The sequence below is a fragment of the Zalophus californianus genome, chromosome 10 (assembly GCF_009762305.2).
Source record: "Zalophus californianus isolate mZalCal1 chromosome 10, mZalCal1.pri.v2, whole genome shotgun sequence".
NCBI lineage: Eukaryota > Metazoa > Chordata > Mammalia > Carnivora > Otariidae > Zalophus > Zalophus californianus.
In genome coordinates this window covers 107,416,463-107,440,663 of record NC_045604.1, presented here as the reverse complement: position 1 = coordinate 107,440,663, position 24,201 = coordinate 107,416,463, and the positions used below count along the sequence as shown (strand labels likewise).

Genomic DNA, 24,201 nt, shown 5'->3' with positions numbered 1-24,201 from the left:
TATGATCACTTAGCTATGGCATCCCCTAAGTCAATTTTGGTGTAATTTATTATCTTTTTTTACACTAGGAACATTCTTGTTCTTATATTTTACGGAAATGAGTGAGTCCAAAGGATAATCTCAGATTGACGGAGATGAGACAGAGTGGGTCTTTCAGGAGCCTTAGCAGGGATGTAGAGAAGAAGGGATGGTGTTCTTGGCAGCACAGAACAGGGTGTTGGTGTTTTATCATGTGCTGAAGAGGAATCAGCTCTAAGCATAGATACTGTGGCGGGAGGAGATCCCAATCAATTTAACCTACTTGGCCCTGAGGAAGGGTTAATTATTCCACCATTTGTCCTTCTCAGACACAGTGCTAATCCACCTTCTACTGCCCATACTCAAAACACGCTACTGTAATATGTCCAGCTCTTGGTCTCTAACCCTCCATGACTGAGCTCCTTGTGCTCAGAGGTGTGTCTAACATGTTGTAGTGTCCCCATGACCCCTAGCGCAAGGCCAGCTGCATCAGTGGCACCTCCTGAGCACCTCGTGAGTGAGTGTGATGGCATATAGACTCTTCAGATGATGTAGCAGGTGGTTCTGAAAGTGTGGCTCTTGTCTTGCCTGGTCATTGGAATCTATATGTACTTCCTGTGTCATGTGTTTGATAAGAACAGTAAAAAGGTATCGCTTTTAATTATCTACATCTTTCTTTCTCTACTAAGCATCTTCGGGGCCTACAGCATGGATGTGATTACCAGCACATCGTTTGGAGTGAACATTGATTCCCTCAACAACCCACAGGATCCCTTTGTGGAAAATACTAAGAAGCTCTTAAAATTTGATTTCCTTAATCCATTTCTCTTCTCATTATGTACGTACAGTACTAGTTTTCTCTTTTTCCTTCCTTCCTTCTTCCCTCACTTCTTCCCTTCCTACCTTTCTACAACAATTTTACTGAGATATAACTTCATATAACATATATGTCCCCCTTTTTTAAATTTATTTTTTATTATGTTATGTTAGTCACCATACAGTACATCATTAGTTTTTGAGGTAGTGTTCCTTGATTCATTGTTTGTGTATAACACCAGTGCTCCATGCAATACATGCCCTCCTTAATACTCATCATGTGAAATAAGTCAAGCAGAGAAAGTCAATTATCATATGGTTTCACTTATTTGTGGAACATAAAGAATAGCATGGAGGGCATTAGGAGAAGGAAGGGAAAAATGAAGAGGGGGAAATCAGAGGGGGAGACAAACCACGAGAGACTATGTCCTCCTTTTAAAATGTACAATTCAATTTTTACAGTCTGACTGTTCATTGTCCAAGGAATGGATAATGAAAATGTGGTATGTATATACCATGGAATCTTATTCGGCCATAAAAATGGAAGGAAATTCTGTATTTGGACAACATGGATGGATCCTGAGGGCATTATTAAATGAAATGAGTGAGACAGGGAAAGACAAATATTGTTTGACTTCAATTACACGTGGAATAAAAAAACAATACAAGAAACAAAGTCATACAAAAAGGAGATCGGATGTGGTTATCAGAGGCAGGGATTGGGGGATGGGACTTGAATGAAGGTGAGCAAAGGTACGTACTTTTAGTTATAAGATAGAGGAGTACTGGACTGGTAAATACAACATGATGACTATAGTTAACACCACTGTATGATGTATTTGTAAATTGTCATCATAGTGGCAGAAAATTTTGTTTTTATAACTGTACGAGATGATGCATGTTAACTAATCTTATTGTGGTAATCATTTTTATATATGTATGTCAAGTATATGCAGTACACCTTATCTTATATAATACTGTATGTCTCTTATAACTCAAGGAAACTGAAAACTCTGCTTGGTGCATTCAAAGATATGTGCAACTTTTACTGCACTCAATTGTTGGAATATTGTTGTCAACACAGAAATCCTGTACTTCTTTACTATCACTACCTACTTTCCTTAGACCTAAGCAACCACTAATCTGCTTTCTGTCTGATAGATTTGCCTCTTCTGGACTCTTCATACAGATAGAATCATATAACATGTGATCTTTGTGGCTGCCTTCCTTCCTTAGCATAACGTTTTCAAGGTTCATCCATGTTGCATCATGCATCAGAACTTTCTTTATATGGCAGAACAATATTCCACTGTATGGACTTATTGCATTTTGTTTATCCTTCCATCTTTTGAGGGACATTTGGGTTGTTTCCAACTCTTGGCTATTGTGAATAGTACTGCTATCCACATTCATGCACAAGTTTTTGTTTGAATACCTGTTTTTAATTCTTCTGGGTGTGTATTCTGAGATGGAATTGTGAAGTAACTTTGCGGTTTGTACAATGCTTTGCATTGTAACTTGCTATGTTGCTAAGGTATAGCGTGTTTAATTTAATGAGGAATTGCCCAACTGTTTTCTACAATAATGACATCATTTTACATTCCCACCAGTTAAACATGAGGGTTCTGGTTTCTGCTTATCCTTGCCAACAGTTGGTCTACATTTGTCTATCTTTTTGATGATGGCCATCTTAATGAGTGTGAAGGGTATCCCATTGTGGTTTTGTTTTGCATTTGCAATGACTAGTGAGGTTGAGCAACTTTTTATATGCTTGTCGCCTATTTCATAACTTCTTTTTTAAATTTAATTTTTTATTTAAATTCAATTATCCAAGGTATAGTGCATCATTTGTTTTTGATATAATATTCAGTGATTCATTAGTTGAGTATATCACCCAATTCTAATCATATGAGGTGCCCTCTTTAATGCCCATCACCCAGTTACCCCATCCCCCCACCCACATTCCTTTCCACAACCCTCAGTTTGTTTCTTGAAGTGAAGAGTCTCATATGGTTTGTCTCCTTCTCTGAATTCTTTCCATTCAGTTCCCCCCCACCCCTGTTGTTCTCTGTACTATTTCTTACGTTCCACATTCGAGTGAAACCGTATGATAATTGTGTTTCTCTGATTGACTTATTTCACTTAGCATAATACCCTCCAGTTCCATCCATGTCAATGTAAATGGTAGATATTCATCCTTTCTGATGGCTGAGTAATATTCCATTGGATATATGAACCACATCTTCTTTATCCATTCATCTGTTGAAGGTCATCTTGGCTCCTTCCACAGTTTGGCTATTGTGGACATTGCTGCTTTGAACATTGGGGTGCATAACTTCTTTAGCTAAATATGTATTCAAATTCTTGCCCATTTCTGGTTCAGCTGTTTCTCTGTTTTTGAGTTCAAAGAGTTGTCTGCATCTTCTAGATAAAAGACCCTTAAGATATATGATTTGAAAATTTTTTCTCCCATTCTATAGGTGTCTTTTCACTTTCTTCATAGTGTTCTTTGTAGCACAAAATTTTAAATTTTGACGATGTACGATTTATGTATTTTTCCATTTTTATCTGTGATTTTAGTGTCATATTTAAGAATGTATTCTAATTTCTGAGGTCATGTGACTTGTCCCAGTAACATTTATTGAAAAGACTATTTTTATTCCATTGAATGGTATTGGAAACCTTCTCAAAATTCAGCTGACCATAAACACATGGGTATAATTTTGAACTCCAAATTCAATTCCATTGATCTATATGTCTCTCCTTATGCCTGGACCACACTGTCTTGATCATTATAGCTTTGTGGTAATTTTTGAAACTGGAAGTTGGAGTTCTACAATTGTATTCTTTTTTTCCCCCCAAGATTGTTTTGGTCATTCTGGGTCCCTTCCATTCCATATGAATTTTATTTTATTTTATTTTATTTATTTTTTTAAAGATTTTATTGATTTATTTGACAGACAAGATCAGGCGCGTTCAGGGTGGTATGGCCGTAGACAGAGAGACACAGTGAGAGAGGGAACACAAGCAGGGGTCGTGGGAGAGGGGAAGAAGACTTCCCGCTGAGCAGGGAGCCCGATGCGGGGCTCCATCCCAGCACCCTGGGATCAGGACCTGAGCCGAAGGCAGATGCTTAACGACTGAGCCACCTAGGCGCCCCTCCATATGAATTTTAATTTCAGTGTGTCAATTTCTACACAGAAGCCAGCTAGGATTCTTATAAGGAGTACATTCATTTGTAGATCAGTTTGAGGAGTATTGCCATCTTGACAATATTAAGTTCTAATCCATGATCATTGGATGTTTTTCCATTTACATAAATCTTTAATTTATTTCAACAATATTTGTGGTTTTCAGAGTATAAGCACTTCCTTTGTTAAAGCTATTCCTAAGTATTCTGTTCTTCTTGATGTTACTGTAAAGGAGTTATATTCCTAATTTCACTTTTGGATTTTTTTTATCACAGTGTATGAAATATAATTGATTTTATTGAGACTCTAGTCCAAAAATAAAAGGCTAAGAGATCCAGGAATGTAATCTTGTTCCTTTGGTCACTCTAAAGATGTGGCAGGAGACACTGATCTGGCTGTTCTAGGGGTGGCCCATATGTGTGACTTGCTCCGACTCAGCCACTTCTAGTAAAGGTCATAAAGGGAATAACTCCTGATACGAATGAATCCTGGTATCTTTTAATCCTCAGGTTGGTAGACCACATTAGAATTGCCCCAGGGAAATTTTTCATTTTCACTGATATTTCCATTGCTTTTTTTCCCTTATAGTACTGTTTCCATTCCTTGCCCCAGTTTTTGAAATGCTAAATATCTGGCTATTTCCAAAACGTGTTACTGATTTTTTCACAAAATCTGTACAAAGGATGAAGGAAAGTCGCCTCAAAGATAAACAAAAGGTAAATCTGGTGGTGGTTCCATGTGCATGTTCACTTTTGATCTGTTATTGAACTGTATACATCTGATGTACACAGTTCTAAGTAGGTTTTTATGGTAGGTAGAGAACTATAGGGTTTAGAGCAGGAGACTTCTAACATTTTAGAGAGAATGAAGAAGGTGGAGGTCAGGGAAGGAGATAAGAAGATGAGTCAGAGAGACAATGTTTAAAATTAAAGAATAAGCTTGCCAACGAGTATGTCACTGCATAATCTTCAATGAGAGAAAAACTACCACTTCCTTTCAATAAATTGTCAAAACTTAAAAATTACTGCGTAAAATATTTTTCCTGGTAGTATGATTTTGCCAGATCTTACAGTGACAAAGAATCCCTTCATTCTAAGCCTCTTTTCTTACACGTTCTCCAGTGGAAATTCCCCTCAGGTACCTGGTTATGTTAAACTTGAGGCTATCATAATGTGGAGTGGGCAGGTGTCTTCTTTGGACACTGAGGCTGCAAGCTGGCTGAGTAGGCTTTGCCTTCCTGAGACCTGGCGGCCAGCACTAGGATGTGTGTGGCACAAGGAGACAGGGCTGGTACCGCAGGATGTCTATGAAGATTGTGCAGAGTTCTGGGAGGATGGGGCACTGGAAGATGCTGACATGGAAGCTGCCCGTGGACTCTGCAGAGGCCAGAGAATTGGTCTATATGACCATTCATTAAGAATTAAGGCTGGAAAAACAAAAGGACTGAAGTCAGGGACTTTCTCCTGAGCTAGTAGGTATGACAGGAGAAGGAGCAGGCAACCCTTGGGCCAGGAAGCTGTGTTCAAAAGCCAGAGAAGCTGAGGATCAGAGAGAGCAAGAACCAAAAAGCAAAGAGACATAATGGCTGGATTCCTGTCAGGGAAATATCATGCTCTCCAAGATCTGTAGCTGGACATCTTTGTTCGCTGATGACTCTGGAAACACTAAACTTCTGGATGTGAAGGGGCCATATTCTCAGGAAAGAAGTTAGGTACTGCATCCCTGTTTTATTTCTGACTTCACAAGTGACTTTTTGTCATTGAAATGTCTCTTTCTGTTCCCAGCACCGAGTGGATTTTCTTCAGCTGATGATTAACTCCCAGAATTCCAAAGAAGTAAACACCCATAAAAGTAAGCAAGGAGAGCTTCAGATGGCTCTTGATGGGGTGGCTCAGAGACAGGGGGTGGTTCTGAGATATGGAGGAAGATTTTTAGCAGATGGAATATCAGAAAATCAAAGAAAGACACATGTTCAGATACAAATGGTAGCCAGAGAATTTTCCAGAAGAACACAGCCACAGTTTTTTCATGGCTTGACGGGCAATGATAGACAAAGCTGTCAGTGGTCTGCCACATGGGAGCTTGTTTCCAATGTCAGTCCTCCAGCCTAATTCAGACCCATTTAATCAGACCCTCAGCCTAGAAATTCACATCAAGGCTCATCACATCAGGAGGCACCTGGCCCCAGTATTGGCAACCTTCTTTTGGAACACTTAGTTAAACTTGTGTTCACTGGCTCAATCTACTCCCAAGTTTTTTTTTCCTTTTGTAAATAAGAAGTAACTAGTGCAGGATGCCTTTGCGACTGTGTACATATGGTGTTTGTCTTTAAAGCATCACCTACTACTTTTACCATCCATGGATGGTATTTGATTAAAACTATTATTACTATGATGGTTGCAAAATGATGGCTTTCTACTTCTACCATTTCTTCTACATTTGGAGTGATAGTCCATTGTTGAGGTGGGCTTTCCATTCATCATCATTATTATATTTGTTTATTTATATATGTCAGTATGATCTTAATATAACTTAGTCTCTTACATCATTTTTTAAAATTTAGATTGTCAATTCTTTCAGATTTGTCCTTTAGAAGCCCTTTTAAGTGGGCTCCTGTGTCCTTTTTCTTTCCTTTCTTCTTCTTTATGGGTTCTATAGACTTTATTTCTTTAAAAATTTTTAAAAGATTTTATTTCTTTATTTGACACAGAGAGACACGTGAGAGAGGGAACACAAGCAAGGGGAGTGGGAGAGGGAGAAGCAGGCTTCCCACTGAACAGGGAATCTGATGCGGGGCTCAATCCCAGGACCCTGGGATCATGACCTGAGCTGAAGGCAGACGCTTAACGACTGAGCCACCCAGGCACCCCTAGACTTTATTTTTTTATAGCAGTTTTATGTTAGCTGCAAAATTGAGTGAAAGACACAGAGACTTATCCCATATTCCTTCTGCCCCACCTACATACAGCATCTCCCACTATCAAAATCCCTCACGATGTGGTAATTTTTTTACATTCAATGCCCCTACAATGACAGATTATTACCACTCCAAATCAATAGTTTACATTACAGTTCACCCTTGGTGTTGTACATGCTATGGGTTTAGACATACGTAGAATTATGTGTATCCACCATTACAGCACATAGAGGATTCTGTATCCTTTGCCCATTCATTTTCTGAGCATTTCCTTGCATTCTGGTATGAGACATTCCAGGTTTCTCTTCTGTTTCCCCTGGTGAGCCCTGGAATCATCCACTTCTCCGAGAAACTCTGTTTCCTTTTAGTGAGAAATGGTGTTTAGAAAACAAAATCTGGGATGTAGGAGTGCTCGTTGCTACAAGGGTTTCTTTGTTTCTATTTCCTCTCAGTGGGCCAAACAAAGAACATCAAATATATTTACACAGGACTGATGAAGACAAATATTTCTATATCCATAACCAGTGATGTAATTATGGTCTCTGCATCTGAAAGAAAAAGGGAGTCTTGATTTATAGTTGTTTCTATGACCAAAATATTCTCATTGTGGTCAATTTCAAGCTCTCTATGGTTTGACAACCATCTCACAAAATTCTTGAATATATAACAGTTGATTCTAGAGAAAAACGATGGGCTTACTCTATCACACCACTAGTATATAATATATATATAACATATATATATATATTATATACGACTGTGTCTACTTTTATTCTATGTAACCATCTCTCTATCTTTCTAGTTCTACTACTTTCTGTGATGAAGGAAATATTCTATCTATGCTTGGTTCTGTACAGAACCACTACAAACATGTGGTTATTGGGCACTTGACATGTGGCTAGTGTCACTGAAGATCTGAATCTTATATTCTATTTAATATAACTAAGTAAAAGAAACATAAATAGCCACATCTGGCAAGTGGCTACCTTATTGGACAGCACAACTCTAAAGTTTGATTATCATGGGGTTCATGGTAATCGAGAGCAAGAATTTGATAGTTGAATTGATCCACAGCAGCCTCACAGAAAGTATGACTGGGAAATCAGAACTCTATAGACCTTTCTTACACTTTTTAATTGTCTTTAGTTGTGAATTATGTGTTTGTGGCAGAGGCCATATTCATTTCAGTGCTCTACGTATCCAAATGTCCTGATACAGTTCTGATCAAAGAGATTAGAGCATGACCATGCTGTGTTTCTGCCAGGAGAAAATCAGAGATGCCAACTTATATTCAGAGTGGGGCCGTTCACTAAGGAAGGTGACTGATTCAGGCCATGATTGAATAGGCATTGCTAATTCCATTCACTGCATTCAGTTTGTCTGTATTTCTTGCCAGCCAGTACCCTGCTATTGACACATTCTTTCTTCTGCTCCTTTAATGGCATGGATTATCCTAGGTCTATCCCCACTCTTCTCACGTTGTCTGTGTCATAGTTTCTGTACATATTGGAGATCATCCACTTGAGAAGTTGTGTGCCAGGTCTTCTATTAGCTGAGACCTCAGAAAGGTATAATCTGTGCTTCTCAAGGTAGGTTGTTCACACAAATCACCACATCTCATGAAAGGTCAGATTTTGATTCGATATTTTAGGGTGAAGTTTGAGATTCTGCATTTCTAATAAGCTCCCAGATGCTGCGGATCCCACACTTTGAGCAGCAAGAGTTCATCTGTAGCCCAATTGTGTTCTCTTAAGTTCCTGCAGATATTTTTAGATGAAAGAGCATTCATTCTTCCTGATAATTGAGACTTAGCATTGCAAACTCTCTAAAGAAATTTAAGTTCTGTTTTAGCTGGGGAGGATTTAAATTTTCCTGAGGGAGAATGCTATCCCATGTGACTTAGGACTGAAGTCATTGTCAGATTCTCCAAAGGACATACAGAAAACTCTATGTGCATTAGACAGAAATGCTAGTTCCTGAAATTACCTCTCTGTGTTGGTGGGGGGGGTGGCATAAGCAGGAGCAGATGGCCAAGAATAGTATAGACCATGGCAATAACCAGAGCAAGACAACTTCTGGCTTTTCTGTCTCTGTAGGTAGACATCAGAGTGCAAACCACTGTGAGTTTGATTCTGAACTGCTTTTACATTTTCCCCCAAGGGAATTGGGAGTTTCCAATAAATTTCTCATCATCTAAACTGTGATGTTTTCTATTCACCTGCTCTAGCTAAAATGTCTTTGCTTCTTTTAGCTCTCTCTGATCTGGAGCTTGTGGCCCAATCTATTATCTTTATTTTTGCTGGCTACGAGACCACTAGCACTTCTCTTTCCTTCCTTGTGTATGAACTGGCCACTCACCCTGATGTCCAGCAGAAACTGCAGGAGGAGATTGATGCGACTTTCCCCAATAAGGTGAGCGGTACCTACCTGAAGAGGGAGCCAGGATAGGCTTGGTTATGTCTCAGTAACAGATTAGCCCTCAAACCAAGTGGGTTTTCGTAAAAAGGTTTACTTGTAACTCACATTAGCATGTCCAACATGGGGATGAGCCTCTGCTTCACATAGTTATTCGGTGATACTGGGGAAAGAGGCTCTACTTTCTTATACCTGCATTATCTGGAACTTGGGACTAATTGTTGGCTGGGGAACAAGGAACTAGAGTGTCGCTCACTTGCTTTTCAAATGTTTGGCCCCGAACTGACATACATCTCATCAGTTCACAGCCGATTTGCAAAATAGTTTCCCCTAAGTTCCCATGGGCTGGGAACTATGGGGGTCTTCATGGTTATTGGGTGGGCAGTGAGTGTCTCTGCCACATACCCTATGAAATGGCAACCCTATTATCTCCATGTAACAACTCAGGAAACTGAGCCACAGAGAGACATCATAACGTTTTAAATTATCATATAACTAGTGGTGAAGAAGCCAAGCTAGGAGCCAGGGTGCCTGGATCCTGATCGACCTCTAACCTCTACAATGTTGGCTCTTGAATATAACACCAGGGCTCCTGGGTGGCTCTGTCAGTTAAGGGTCTTCCTTTGGATTGGATCATGATCCCAGGGTCCTGGGATCGAGTCCCACATAGGGCTCCCTGCTTAGGGGGGAGTCTGCACCCCCCGCACCCGACCCCTGCTTGTGATCTCTCTCTCTCTCTCTCTCTCTCTCCCTCTCGCAAATAAATTAAAAAATATGTATATAACACGAAATGATAGGCACATATTGACCACACTGTTTACCGATCCCTGCCCAACCTGGAGTTCCCTACTTATGAAGAGACCTGGCCTCTGGGTCTAGAGTGGCTTATTTGGCAAACAGTGAAACCCTGAAGCAACAACCAGGAGACCCTTCCAGCAACAGAGGGTGGACTGAGAGTAGGGTTCTGATCCTCTATAGGACATCCCATAGAACCGAAATTGTGTGTCCACATTTGGTAGCATCCAATCCTACCCTTCTCTTGCCCTATTTGGGTTGAAAGGAAGTAGGGTCTCCCCCAGTTATTTATACTTTTTATATAATAGAGTTTTTCTCTCTAAATACTGTAAATGTAATTGAAAGGTAGGGAGCAGGATATTTCCACTAGAAGAGTTTATGTGAAAGAGGGGATATTTTCTTTTGCACATTCTGCTTCCATGGTGCTGGTGTGTGACTCCTGTTTTGAAAGGGAAGAGTGACTTCACCATGTTTCACTTAAGACTAAGGGTCATAGGGAAGGAAAAATAAAATAAGATAAAAACAGAGAGGGAGGGAAACCATAAAAGACTCTTAAGTGTAGGAAACAAACTGAGGGTTGCTGGAGAGGAGGAGAGTGGAAGGGGGGGATGGGGTAACTGGGTGATGGGCACATCAAGGAGGGCACCGGATGTAATGAGGACTGGGTGTTATATGCCACTAATGAATCACTAAATTCTACCCCTGAAATTCATAATACACTATATATTAACTAAATTGAATTTTTAAGAAAATTTTAAAAAGATTACAGTTCACAATCTATTAGTCCCTTTAGTTCACATGAGGAAGAAAAACCATACCTGGTATTGGGAAGGATTTCAGGCCCTGTTTAGGGGATTGTCCCTGCGGTCTCCCTTGGTCATTACTATTGCACACATGTCAGTGGGCCATTGAGCAGATCAAAGGACATGGTAGACATTAAAATGTCCATAAATGCCCTTTATAAAAAAAAATATTCTTAGGTGTTCCTAACTCTTCAGTAGTAGTGTATAGAGTGAGTTGAACGTTGATCCCAAATCTCAATGTATCAAAATCTGTTCTTTCCTTCCAGGCATTGCCCACTTATGATGCCCTTCTACAGATGGAGTATCTGGACATGGTGTTGAATGAAAGTCTCAGATTATATCCAATCAGTGGTAGACTTGAGAGGGTCTGTAAGAAAGATGTGGAACTCAGTGGTGTGTTCATTCCCAAAGGGACAGTGGTGATGGTGCCAGCCTTTACTCTTCACCGAGACCTGGATCTCTGGCCAGAACCCGAGGAGTTCCGTCCTGAAAGGTACAGGGAGCCCCGGAAAGGGGAACCCACCCTCATATTGAAGGATATTCTGATATTTCCTTAGTATAGATAATAAGCATGTGGTTGTACAATTATTTGTTTGTACATCTTTTTATTTTAGGAAGTATTTTTCTTATTACAAAATGATCATTGTTGTCAAAATTTTGCAAACTGTAGTTGAGAAAAAAGAAAATTAATGTTGTCACCAGTCACATACATCATTATTGATCACGTGATATATGTCCTTGTGGATATTTTTCTATGCATACATAGATTACTAAAAGTTAGGATGGCATTGTATATTTTTGAACTACTTACTTAATGTAACAGTAAGCTATAAAAACATACTGTATTTGTGTTTGTGATTATATGCGTATACCATAATATACTTAACCATTATCTCATTTAAGAAAATGGGGCTTTTTTTTCCTTGAAGTTTTTCTGCTCTCTCTAGCTCTCTGAATTTACTCCTCACATTCTCACATTGCATTTTTGTAACCCTGAACCGCAGATTCTGAAAGCTCTAGTGTGAGAGCAGAGGCCGTTGAGCTGAGTTCACATTGCCGGCAGGAGGAACAGCCTCCTGAGGACAGAGGTGCGCAAAGGTCCTGTGCTGTCTGTGGCTGCAGTCCTGTGTCAGCTCCCACCTCTCTCAGTATCAGGGGTTCATCCAAAGCAAGCTCATCTGCTCTCTAGCCGTCTGAGACATCCTCCTTGGAGGGGTCTTGAGCTTTCCGTTCTGATTATTCAGAGCAGAGTATGGCTTTGGGTGCAGCTTGAATTCTGCTAAAGTTCTCGCTTTCCTGTTTATTGTATTGGTGAGCAAAATTTGGATGAACTTTTTAGGGATCTAGACGTTTAGCCCCTGCCCCTAACTCCCTGCTGGCAGAGCCCTTCTCCTGTTGCATGGTGTCCCTAGTGCTAGTAATGCATCTACACATAGTACTTGCTGAAAGAACTCAAGAATGACCAAGTCCTCTGTTTTCTAGACCAGGGGACCTGATGGTGCCCATAAGCTCAGGGGTTCCCTCTCCTATAGCCTCTCGAGTGGAAACCAGAGAGCACCCCTTGTACCTGTCTGTGATTCATTCCGCCATGAGAGGAAGTGCTTCCCTATGTGTGTCAGGGACTGTGCCAGGCAGTATGAAATCCATGTATTAAAAATGCCTATTATGGATAATTTTATTGAAGATTTTATTTATTTGAGAGAGAGAAACAGAGAGAGAGAGAGACACGGGGGGAGGGGTAGAAAGAGCACAAGTGGGGGGAGGTGCAGAGGACCAGAGAGAAGCAGACTCCCGGCTGAGCGGGGAGCTCAACGTGGGGCTTGATCCCAAGACCCTAAGATCATGACCTGAGCCAAAGGCAGACCCTTAACCAACTAAACCACCCAGGTGCCCCTACTGTGGAGAATTTTTGACATATGCACAAGCATATTCTATAGAGACAAGTCTATGAAATACTTTTAATGAATCTCTATGTGCCCATCACCTGCCCAACAACCACGAACCCATATCAGCTGCCCCATCCACACACCATTATAATTCCTTATCTCTTTTCCATATTACTTTAAGGCATATCATCTGTAAATGTTTCAGCATCTTCTCCATAATATAACGAGTTTTATTTTTTCTTTTCATTCATCTCCTTTTTTAAAAAATTTTTTATTATGTTAGTCACAATACAGTACATCAGTTTTTGTTGTATTCATGATTCATTGTTGCATATAACACCCAGTGCTCTGTCCAATACTTGCCCACCTTAATACCTATCACCAGGATAACCCATCCCCTCACCCCCCTTCCGCTCTAAAACCCTCGGTTTGTTTCTCAGAGTCCATAGTCTCTCATGGTTCATTTCCCCCCTCTTCATTTTCCCCTTTTTCTCCTAATGTCCTCCATGCTATTCCTTACATTCCACAAATAAGTGAATCCATATGATAATTGACTTTCTCTGCTTGACTTATTTCACTTAGTATAATCTCCTCCACTCCCATCCATGTCGATGCAAAAGTTGGGTATTCATTCTATCTGATGGCTCAGCAATATTCTATTGTATATATGGACCACATCTTCTTTATCCATTCGTCTATTGAAAGGCATCTCGGCTCTTTCCACAGTTTGGCTATTGCAGACATTGCTGCTATGAACATTGGGGTGCACATGGCCCTTCTTTTCACTACATCCGTGTCTTTGGGGTAAATACCCAGGAGTGCAATTGCGGGATCATAGGGTAGCTCTATTTTTAATTTTTTGAGGAAACTGTACACTGTTTTCCAAAGTGGCTGTACCAACTTGCATTCCCACCAACAGTGTAAGAGGGTTCTCCTTTCTCCACAACCTCTCCAACATTTATTGTTTCTTGCCTTGTCAATTTTTGCCATTCTAACTGGTGTAAGGTGGCATCTCAATGTGATTTTGAGAATAGAACACATACTGGGTCACAAATCAGGTCTCAACCGTTACCAACAGATTGAGATTATTCCCTGCATATTCTCAGACCACAATGCTTTAAAACTGGAACTCAATCATAAGAGAAAATTTGGAAGAAATTCAAACACTTGGAAGCTAAAGACCACTGTGCTTAAGAATGTTTGGGCCAACCAGGAAATGAAAGAAGAACTTAAACATTTCATAGAAACCAATGAGAATGAAAACACATCGGTCCACAACCTATGGGATACTGCAAAGTCAGTCCTAAGGGGGAAATACATAGCCATCCAAGCCTCACTCAAATAGAAAAGTCCAGAATTCACCAACTATCTTTACACCTTAAAGAACTGGAGAAAAAACAACAAATGATGCCTAAGCCCTGAATTAGAAAAGAAATAATGAAGATTAGAGCAGAGATCAATGAATTAGAAACCAGAAATACAGTAGAGCAGATCAACAATACTAGAAGCTTGTTCTTTGAAAGAATTAATAAGATCGATAAACCACTGGCCGGACTTATCCAAAAGAAAAGAGAAAGGACCCAAATTAATAAAATTATAATGAAAGGGAGAGATCACAACTAACACCAAGGAAATAGAAACAATTATTAGAATTTATTATCAACAACTATATGCCAATAAATTAAGCAACCTGAAAGAAATGGATGCCTTCCTAGAAACCTATAAACTACCAAGACTGAAACAGGAAGAAATTGACAACCTGAATAGACCAATAATCCAGTAAGGAAAACCTCCCAAAAAACAAGAGTCCAGGGCCTGTTGGATTCCCTGGGGAATTCTACCAAACATTCAAGAAGAAATAATACCTTTTCTTCTGAAGCTGTTTCAAAAAATAGAAACAGAAGGAAAGCTTCCAGACTCATTCTAAGAGGCCAGCATTACATTGATCCCCAAACCAGGCAAAGACCCCATCAAAAAGGAGAATTTCAGACTGATACCCCTGATAAATATGGTTTCCAAAATTCTCAACAAAATCCTAGCTAATAGGATCCAACTGTACATTAAAAGGATCATCCATCAGAACCAAGTGGGATTTATCCCCGGGATGCAAGGATGGTTCAACATTCGCAAATCAGTCAATGTGATAGAACACATTTATAAGAGGAGAGAGAACCATATGGTCCTCTCAATTGATGCAGAAAAAGCATTTGACAAAATACAGCATCCTTTCCTGATTAAAACTCTTCAGAGTATAGGGACAGAGTGAACATTCCTCAAGTTCATAAAATCCATCTATGAAAAACCCACAGCAAATATCATTTGCAATGGGGAAAAGCTGAGAGCCTTTCCCTTAAGATCAGGAACACGTCAAGGATGCCCACTCTCGCCACTATTGTTCAACATAGTACTAGAAGTCCTAGCAACAGCAGACTACAAAAAGAAATAAAAGGTATTCAGATTGGCAAAGAAGAAGTCAAACTCTCTCTCTTCACAGATGACATGATACTTTATGTGGAAAACCCAAGAGACTCCACACCTAAATTACTAGAACTCATACAGCAATTCAGTAATGTGGCAGGATACAAAATCAATGCACAGAAATCAGTTGCTTTCTTATACACTAACAATGTAACTGTAGAAAGAAAAATTAGAGAATCGATTCCATTTACAATAGCACCAAAAACCATAAGATACCTTGGAATAAACCTAACCACAGAGGTAAAGGATCTATACCTAAGGAACTACAGAACACTGATGAAAGAAATTGAAGAAGACACAAAAAGAAGGAAAAACATTCCAAGCTCATACATCGGAAGAGTAAACATTGTTAAAATGTCTATGCTGCCCAGAGCAATCTATACCTTCAATGCCATCCCAATCAAAATACCAATGGCATTTTTCACAGAGCTGGAACAAACAATCCTAAAATTTGTATGGAATCAAATATAATGAGTTTTAAATAATACATCACCACATTGCCATTATCACTTTCCCCAAATACACCTGTTTCTTTGATATAAATATGGAGGAATGAATTTTAAATAAAGTGTAAGTCTAACCTTCAAGAAATTTATAGCTTTGTGGAACAGATAGACCAAAACTCAGTAATTATAGTGATTATTCATATCGGTGAGTATGATTATAGAGGAGTAGCATCACGTGCCTATGTAAATCATCTGAAAATCTGATCTGTTTAAGTGGTTGGGGGTGGTCCTAGCAGGGAGGGTAGGGAAGTAAAGGGAAAAAATACCAATGTAAATCACGGGAGGCATTTCTCCTGCTTCCCTTTTCCATGGATAGATGACCAGTGTCAGTCAGTGGAAGCAGGATCCTACCTTTCCTTCAGTCAGGCTCATTTCTTGCTTGCCTTCCAGAGTGTGAACATCTCATCACCCTGAATATAATTCTAGTGTTTAAGATAAATCTTTTCAAAAGCATTCATCTCTCATCTCTTCAACAAGACTGAATGCTCCCATAGGGGAAGGGGTATCCAACAACCTATAGCTTATAATTGTCACAGCAGAATGAGCATACCAGGATTTCGGTAACCAGCCCATCAAAATTTCCTATGTACCCCTGGTTGAGAACCCTGAATATGTAGGTCTCGTGATTTTTATGTTTCACTGACTTGTTTTCAACTTGTATGGTGGAGCCAGGTTCAGTAAGAAGAACAAGGACAACATAAATCCTTATACATACCTGCCTTTTGGAACTGGACCCCGAAGCTGCCTTGGGATGAGGTTTGCAATCATGAACATGAAACTTGCCCTGGTCAGAGTCCTGCAGAACTTCTCCTTCAAACCTTGTGAAGAAACACAGGTCAGAGAGAGAACTTTCTGCAAAAAGAATGTTTTATTGTTTTATTTTTAAACTAAGATATGGAAGAAGGGTGTGTGTGTGTGTGTGTGTGTGTGTGTGTGTGTGTGTGTGTGTGTGTGTGCATGGGCTCATTTATCCTTAGTGATTTGTTCTATCAGCCAGAGAATCTATCTGGAGTCATCTGTGACCTTGAAAGTTACTTCAGCTCTTGAGTGCCACATCTGTGGTTTATGACCCCCCAATCATAAGGGTCATGTAGTCAGTACAGTTCATGTGACATCATTATGCACAGACCTATGATCTTGAACACTATTTTAAATTTCTTTCAAGTCCACTGAAAGGAAGGGAACATATTGTGCATAGTCATGACGTGCAGTAATAACCATGACGTGACTTTTGAAGGATCCTCTTCTCCACCATAACTTACAGATACTCTGGTGACCGAGGTTCTCAAACCCTCATTGTACATGGGAATCAGTGGGTTTGTTAAAAATCCAGATGCCCAGGTCATCTCAGAAACTCTAATGTAATACTCCCAGAGTGTGGCTTTAAAAGTGCCCCCATGATTCTCAAGGGCAAGCAAGGTTGAGAATCAGTGGTGTGAAGCATGTCTGCCTGATGGGAAGGACTCCCAGGGTCCAGGCCATCCTGGCTACTTGGCTCCACCTTCTGCAAGCCTGGCTCCAGTCAGGCTGTGCTCCCATCCCATCCCAATCTGTCATCATGAATGGGTGTTTCCATGGCAGAGGTGACAGGATGTTTAGCAGTGTGGATGTCCACACAATAAAATGTGTAATGAACACTCAGTATTCAATGTATGAAAATTAACAAAATAAAATAAAATTTAAAAAGAAAGAAAATTAACTCTGGCACTTTTCAAAATTGTTTGACATAATGGCTAAGAATCTGTTTTAAATTTTAAACACTCATCCTTTTTCCTTAAAATTAAAATAAAAAAAATACCAGCCAATATGAGTGTGTCGCCAGTCTGGTACAGAGTAAGTATTCAATAGATATTCTGTTGCAAGCGTGATGGATGAATGCTTCCATGCTCCAGTCTTGACTGTATACAGAGTTATTTTATTTTATTTTTTAAAGATTTTATTTATTTATTTGACAGAGAGAGACACAGCGAGAGAGGGAACACAATCAGGGAACACAAGCAGGGGGAGTGGGAGAGGGAGAAGCAGGCTTCCTGCTGAGCAGGGAGCACGATGTGGGGCTCGATCCCAGGACCCTGGGATCATGACTTGAGCCGAAGGCAGACACTTAACAACTGAGCCACCCAGGCGCCCCCAGAGTAATTTTAAAGAATCAGAGATAGATGAATCTAAAAATAGTATTTATATGTTAGTAATGCATTATTGTCCTTCATGTATCTTGCTTGCTTTGCTTCTGTTGTTGGCAGGGTTTCATTTGTTGGTTCTCGTATGCTTAACTGTTGCAGATCCCTCTGAAATTAAATTCACAACGGTTACTTCGACCAGAAAAACCCATTGTTCTCAAGGTTGAGCCAAGAGATGGGAGTGTGAGTGGAGCCTGACTTTCTCTAAAGACTTACCCTTTGTTCTTCAAGAAGCTGTATCCCAGATTACCAGAGACCTCAATTTCCTTTGTGACTAAAACCCAGAAATGAAGATGGCCTACATGTACTGCCCGTGACGGATGACTAGGGATTCCGTACATTCTTTTAGCTTTTGTGGTGTCTGTGTGGAGCATTATATATTGTGGAGAGTAAAGGAGGTGATACTAATTGCCAGAGATGTAGACTCAGCCTGTCTCATTCACACAGACTACTCTCAGTTAGTACCAACTACTTCCCTGAGCACTGATCAAGAATAAAACTTTCTCAACAATTTTATCAACAAACGTTAATGAAAACAAGAATTAGTGTCATGACTGTGGTAGTGGCATTTATATCACATGTCTTATTTTGAATATTCTACATTAAATATCACACTGAGCCAGTCAATCAACACCTCTTTACAAAAGTATTAACTGATGGTTTCGAGCACATTAAGGGGGAATCCGTAGAACTGATGAGTGAGAGCCAGTGACTGAATGTTTTGACCATCACAGTTGCTGGGTGGATGGAGCTTGTTCAGAATTCTGATGTGATACGTTAAGATGGGTGAGAGTTAATCCGCTGTGACTTTGCCCATGGCTCAGAAAGTATATTCATAGTTTAATTCTACAGGTTTTGGAGCACATGTTTTTATAACTCGATCGAGGCACTTAGTATTATATGATTCGTTTTCACCTCATCTCCCCTGATATTCTGGCAGGCAGGGAACATACTTTCTTTCTGTGTTCCAGTCTCAGCTCCCAACTGGCCCAACACAGTGAACATGGAATCAGAGATGGTTGGTTGGCCAGTTGATTGGACAGAAAGGATAAAAGCATTTGTCCATTTCAGCTGGTATCAGAAGCTGCACAGGATTCTTCCTTTTCCTTCCCTCCCCTCCCCACCCCTTCTTTCTCTTCTCCTCTCTTCTCTTCCTTTGCCTTCCTTCCTGGATAATTCAGTCCTAAAGCCATAGATGGGGCACAGCCAGGTGGGCAGCCCCACACTGAGGGTCAGGGGCAGAGAAGGGAGTCACAGTGACTCCAAGTTAGAGACTGAGTAGAGTGGAGAGGGTGTCCACATGGAAGAGCAGCCTGGCATGGGTGTGGGAGCCCACGCTAGGTGAGAAGGGGGCCCACACAGAGAGGTGGTCTGGTGACAGCCCCCAGAGCCCAACTACAGTATGGAGAACCCAAGTAGCATGGTGGGGGCATACATGAGTGTTAAGGGATGGAGTGAGGGTTAGTTACATGAAGGGGGATTGATCAAATAAGTAAATATATTAAAGCTACATGGTTTCAGGAGTTTCTCAATGTTGGAAAAGTGTCATGCTTTCCTATGGATACATGATAGATTGGTAGAGAGAGATAGAAATGTGTGTTTGTGTAAAAACACATATTCCCTACCTCTCTCCACAGACAGTTCTTAGAAACATGACATTGGGAGTAAAATGAACATACCTTGTGCCCATTTTTGGCTTATAAATGTCATTTTTGACTGAAAGGAACTAGGGCTTTGCAGAGAAATGGCTGATTGAAGGCTGGGAGAGCACGTGATGAGCCTGGAGCATCTTGTGCTACAGAGTGATGGGGACACGTCCACAGGACACAGAGCTACTGTGAGGGGTTTCACCCACCCATCAGGCACGATTTGGGATCACGGTCACTAACGCTAGGAAGAGATTATAACCCATTGAATAAAACTAGAAAATCGGGTACATACATGTGGAAATAAATACAGGGATAGATCACAATTGAAGAGGACAGTCACAGAGTTTTAAAGTACTACAGCTGAGACAGCCATGAGTTACTGAGTAAAGAGTAGCTCACAGAGCAGAGACCTGGCAGACCAGTGAGCCTCATCAGGAACAGGAGGAAGTGATGGAGCATCACCTGATAGGATGTGGTGAAAGGAACCCAGCGTCACCTCGGGGATATTCTTGCTGAGGAGGCAAACCTGAAAAGAAATCCCAAGAATTGTCAGACAAACCAAAATAAAATACTACCTACTCCTAATCTGTAATTGTGTGTAATCTACTACAAAGTCAGGGTCCTGAAATGATAAAAAAGAAAAAAGCCAGGATTGGAGTCTCTTGCCCCCCCATCTCCACCACACAGTAAACAATGCCTAATTACCTCGATCAAATATCCCAGGAAGATGACCATTTAAAGGTCATCTGAAATTTCCTGTTGGCACTAATGAATCATCTGCAGGATAGAAACGCTGCAAGTCCATCCCCCAGAATGAAGGTGTCCTGGCCTGAAGCAATGCTTTCTGTTCCCTCTGTGCCCTTCCTGCCCTAACCTCCTCCCTAGAAAACCCTGCATTTTGTACACCTCCTGGGAGCATCTGTCTACTTGGCAGGTGAGATGGTGCCGATTTATGAATCGCTTAATAAAACCAATTAGATGTTCAACTTGAGTTGCTGGAATTTTGTTTTTTAACAAAAGCCAGAGACAAACTAAGGAAGTGGTCCAACTGAAATAAAGAGACAAAGGAGGGGTGACATATAACCTCAATGTGTGAGCGGGGGTCCTTCTACTATAAAGGACATTGTGGGGACAGTTTGGGGAATTGCGGACTCTGATTGTTACTTGAAGTAATGTGTCAGCGTCCACTTCCTGACTTTGCGGGAGAGTGTCTTTGTAGGAATTATAGGGGATTATGAAAAGCAGCAGGTCAGCATTTACTGTGGGATGTGTCAGTAACATAGTTCTTGGAAGAGACCTTTCTAGAAGGCTGTGATTGTTTTCGGGAGAAGTGGGTCACAAAAGCAGCTTGAGCCTACACAGATCTCCCCGACCCTTGCCTTAGTCTGACTTGTATTGTTTAATACAACGAGGCAGCACCACACAGTGATTGAGAGATGGGGTGCTCTGAAGCTGGAGCTCCTGTGGTTTGAATCCCAGCTCAGTCTAAGGCTGAGTCTAGTTCAATCAGTGGCTTTGGGTAAATGAGGAAAACGTGTCCCCTTTGCATAGCTGGACCCACAGAACTTGGGCCACATTTCAGCACCTGTATGCCCCGTAGCTGAATGCCACTGTGCACAAATTAGCTTGGGCTTTGTCGTTGTCTCAGGTCAGGTCCGTAAAAGTAGAGCCTGAGGTGGGGGCTCTGGAGCAAATGGTCTACTGCAAGAGTGCTCTCAGGAGAAAGGATTGGGGGGAGCTGGGTAGGGCAAGAGGACAAGCTGAGCAAAGCTGCGGTGGGGGTAGCCCGATGTCATGGGGAACTCTGGAGCCAGAATTGTATTACAGAGTGGATATCACTGTGAGGCAGGGGCTGGCATTTTGTACCCCATCAGTGGGTCATAGACCGCCCTCCCAACCCCAGGAGGCACAAACTCCTAGGTGAAGTGGACTCAGTTTGGACAAGAGTGATTCTCCAGAGAGTGGGGCAGCTGTGAGCTCATAAGAGTGACTACTACCAGCAACTGGGGGATGAGTGAGTATGCTGCCCAGTGACAGGAGTCTGATACCTTCCTCCTCTACGTGGGACCTTGAGCTAGTTAACACTTCCCGCCTTGGTACTTAGTGCCTCAGGTTGTGTAAAATAGGGGCATAATGCCAGTGCCGATCTGACATGACAATGAAACCGGATGATGTATGTGTGAGGTGTTTAGGACACAGACCTCGGAGCACGCAGCGAGGATGGAATCAATGTCAGCTATTACTTTCATAGCTGTATTATCCTCTGTCCTCAGGAGGCCATGTTCGTTTGGACATTTGGGTTCCATCCCTGTCGAGTCCGGCTTCAGTCTGCCATTTGAGAAAGTAATTGCAGACATCTTTCACAAAGGTTTAACTGTGAAGATGTTAATGTCTCAGCTGATGTTGTCCAGGAATTTTCCAAAGAACAATATAAACATCCCCCTTCTAGAAGTGCCTTTGTCAGATGATAATCAATATGTGAACCTCACTGAGACAGAGTGGGGAGGTTTCAGCAGCGGGCGCCCTCACGCCCTACCAGCCAGACCAACAGGAATTGATGGACTTGACCTCCCAGGTACTTGACCTTGCTCTACCTTATTATCCAGCTGGAGGAAGAAGTCACCACAATCCACCACCTCTTCTCCCCAAGAAGAGCTCTGCCAATGAGAAGCCACCACACTTTCTCACTCCTGGGTTCTCCAATGGACTCCAGTTTGTAACAGCCTTCCCAGCTTCCCCTTCTCTCCTGAAAAACATACCTCCCCTTTGTTCTTCAGACTTGGCTATGGTTGCGGCAGCCTGTTTGTTCCGGATTGCAATTCTCATTTATTCCTGATTAACTCCCTTTCAGCTGGTAAAACAACTGGCAGTTTTTAGTTTTATGGTTCATAGTCATCACAACTAGGAGCGGGCCGTCTTGGGGGCAGGGATGCACTGCCGTAAAGGCTCCACTGTGTTCAGATGGGCTCTCTCCAGCCCTGTCTTAGAATTGTTTTTCTGGTGCCAGAGTTCTGCTCAGGGTGTCTGGTCCTGTCCAGGCTGTGCAGTGTCCAGGATGCATGAAAAGCTCGGATGAGAGCTGCTTAAATCTTTGGGGGTCAAAGATAGGCAGGACCAGAGAAATGTCAAGTCACAATTAGCTAATTCAGGGGCTTGTTTCCTCTCCCGTGACAGACTGTTTGAGTGTCTTCAACCCAGACATATGAAGAGAGCTTTCAGGATGACCCCAGCCCCAGCCTGTCTGCAACCACATGAGACTCCAAGCAAGGGCTGGCCATCTGAGTCCAGTCCATTTTTTCATGGGTAAAATAAAAGATTGCCCAATCCTTTTGGGTGGTCTGTCATGCCACATTAAATCATTATGATACCCCTCTTTCACTTCAGTGGAGTCAAAAGAGAGGTAACAATTGGGGTGAACTGGAGGAAGCCATCAGATTTCCGTTCCAGTGAATCAAGGAGGCAACAGTGGGGTTGTGGTGAGCTCAGAGAAAGGAGTGTTGGTGTCTAAGAATTTGGTGTCCAAGCAGGTGTCTTGGAGTCCCATGGATCAGGACAAAATGGAAGAAGGGAGAGGACTGATTTTATTGAAACCTGTCACATGCCAGACCTCCTTGACACCACGGGTTTGTGCCCCTAGCATGCTGTGGCTGTAGGGGTAGCCAACTTTGAAGAGCACCCCAGTGTCTCTCCTCCTGGTGTGTAGTCTCTGCCCCATGAACAGGGCTGGCCTGGGAAGCTAGGAGGATATTGTGGACATGTCGGTGTGTGACTCTGTGGCCGAGTCATAAGAGAAAATGATGTTTCCACCTTGCCCCTCTTGGTCACTTGACTGGGGGAAGTCAGCTGTTATGTTGTGAGGACAATTAAGTGGCCACGTGGCATGCACCTGAGACGTCCTGCTACAGTTGGTGCTGACCTGCCAGGTCCACGAGTGAGCTACCTGATGTACCTTCCAGCTCAGTCCAGGGTGCAGATTATGACAGCCCCAGGCAATAGCTTGGCCACAGCCTCATGAGAGTAAGGTTGAGAGCCACTCAGCCGAGTCACTTCTGAATTGCTCAGCCACAGATTCTGAGATAATAAAATTATTGTTTTATGCCACTGTGTTCTAGGGTAATTTGTTACAGAGTAATACCTAATCCAGAGACAGAGGAGCTGGGCTATCTTGGATGCCACAGCAGGAACTCAGGAGACTGTCCAGGGGTTGACTGTCAGCTGGGCTTGCCAGGCAGGGACGAGGTGGTGGTGGTGGTAGTGGTGGTGGTGTGTCTGTGTCCAGCAGTGTGTGTGTCTAGGTGTGTGTGTGTGTGTGGCTGTTTCTGTACAAGGGTGTGTGTGTTTAGATATGTGTTTGAATGTACAGGGGAGTGTATGTGTCTAGAAGTTGTGTGTGTTTGTGTGTACAGGATGTGTGTACATGGGGGCATGTGTGTCTGTGTGTACAGGGGTTTGGGTCCAAGGGAGTGTGTGTGGGGGGTATGTATACACATATGAGAGAGGTGGGGTCCCAGCAACTGCTCTGTTGGGAGGCTGAATATTACTGCCAC

General features: G+C 41.8%; 1 protein-coding gene across 1 annotated transcript in view; it reads left to right on the top strand.

Annotated features, from left to right (window-relative positions):
• The window catches only part of LOC118355996 (cytochrome P450 3A12-like), a 35,937-nt gene extending 17,034 nt beyond the window's left edge, over positions 1-18,903 (top strand). The window contains exons 7-13 of the mRNA XM_035722053.1: positions 708-856; positions 4,614-4,741; positions 5,810-5,876; positions 9,194-9,354; positions 11,222-11,448; positions 16,498-16,660; positions 18,108-18,903. Of these exons, the coding sequence (XP_035577946.1) occupies positions 708-856; positions 4,614-4,741; positions 5,810-5,876; positions 9,194-9,354; positions 11,222-11,448; positions 16,498-16,660; positions 18,108-18,203 (991 nt within the window). The 3' untranslated portion in view covers positions 18,204-18,903. The remainder of the gene's footprint in view (positions 1-707; positions 857-4,613; positions 4,742-5,809; positions 5,877-9,193; positions 9,355-11,221; positions 11,449-16,497; positions 16,661-18,107) is intronic.
• The last annotated feature ends 5,298 nt before the right edge of the window (positions 18,904-24,201 follow it).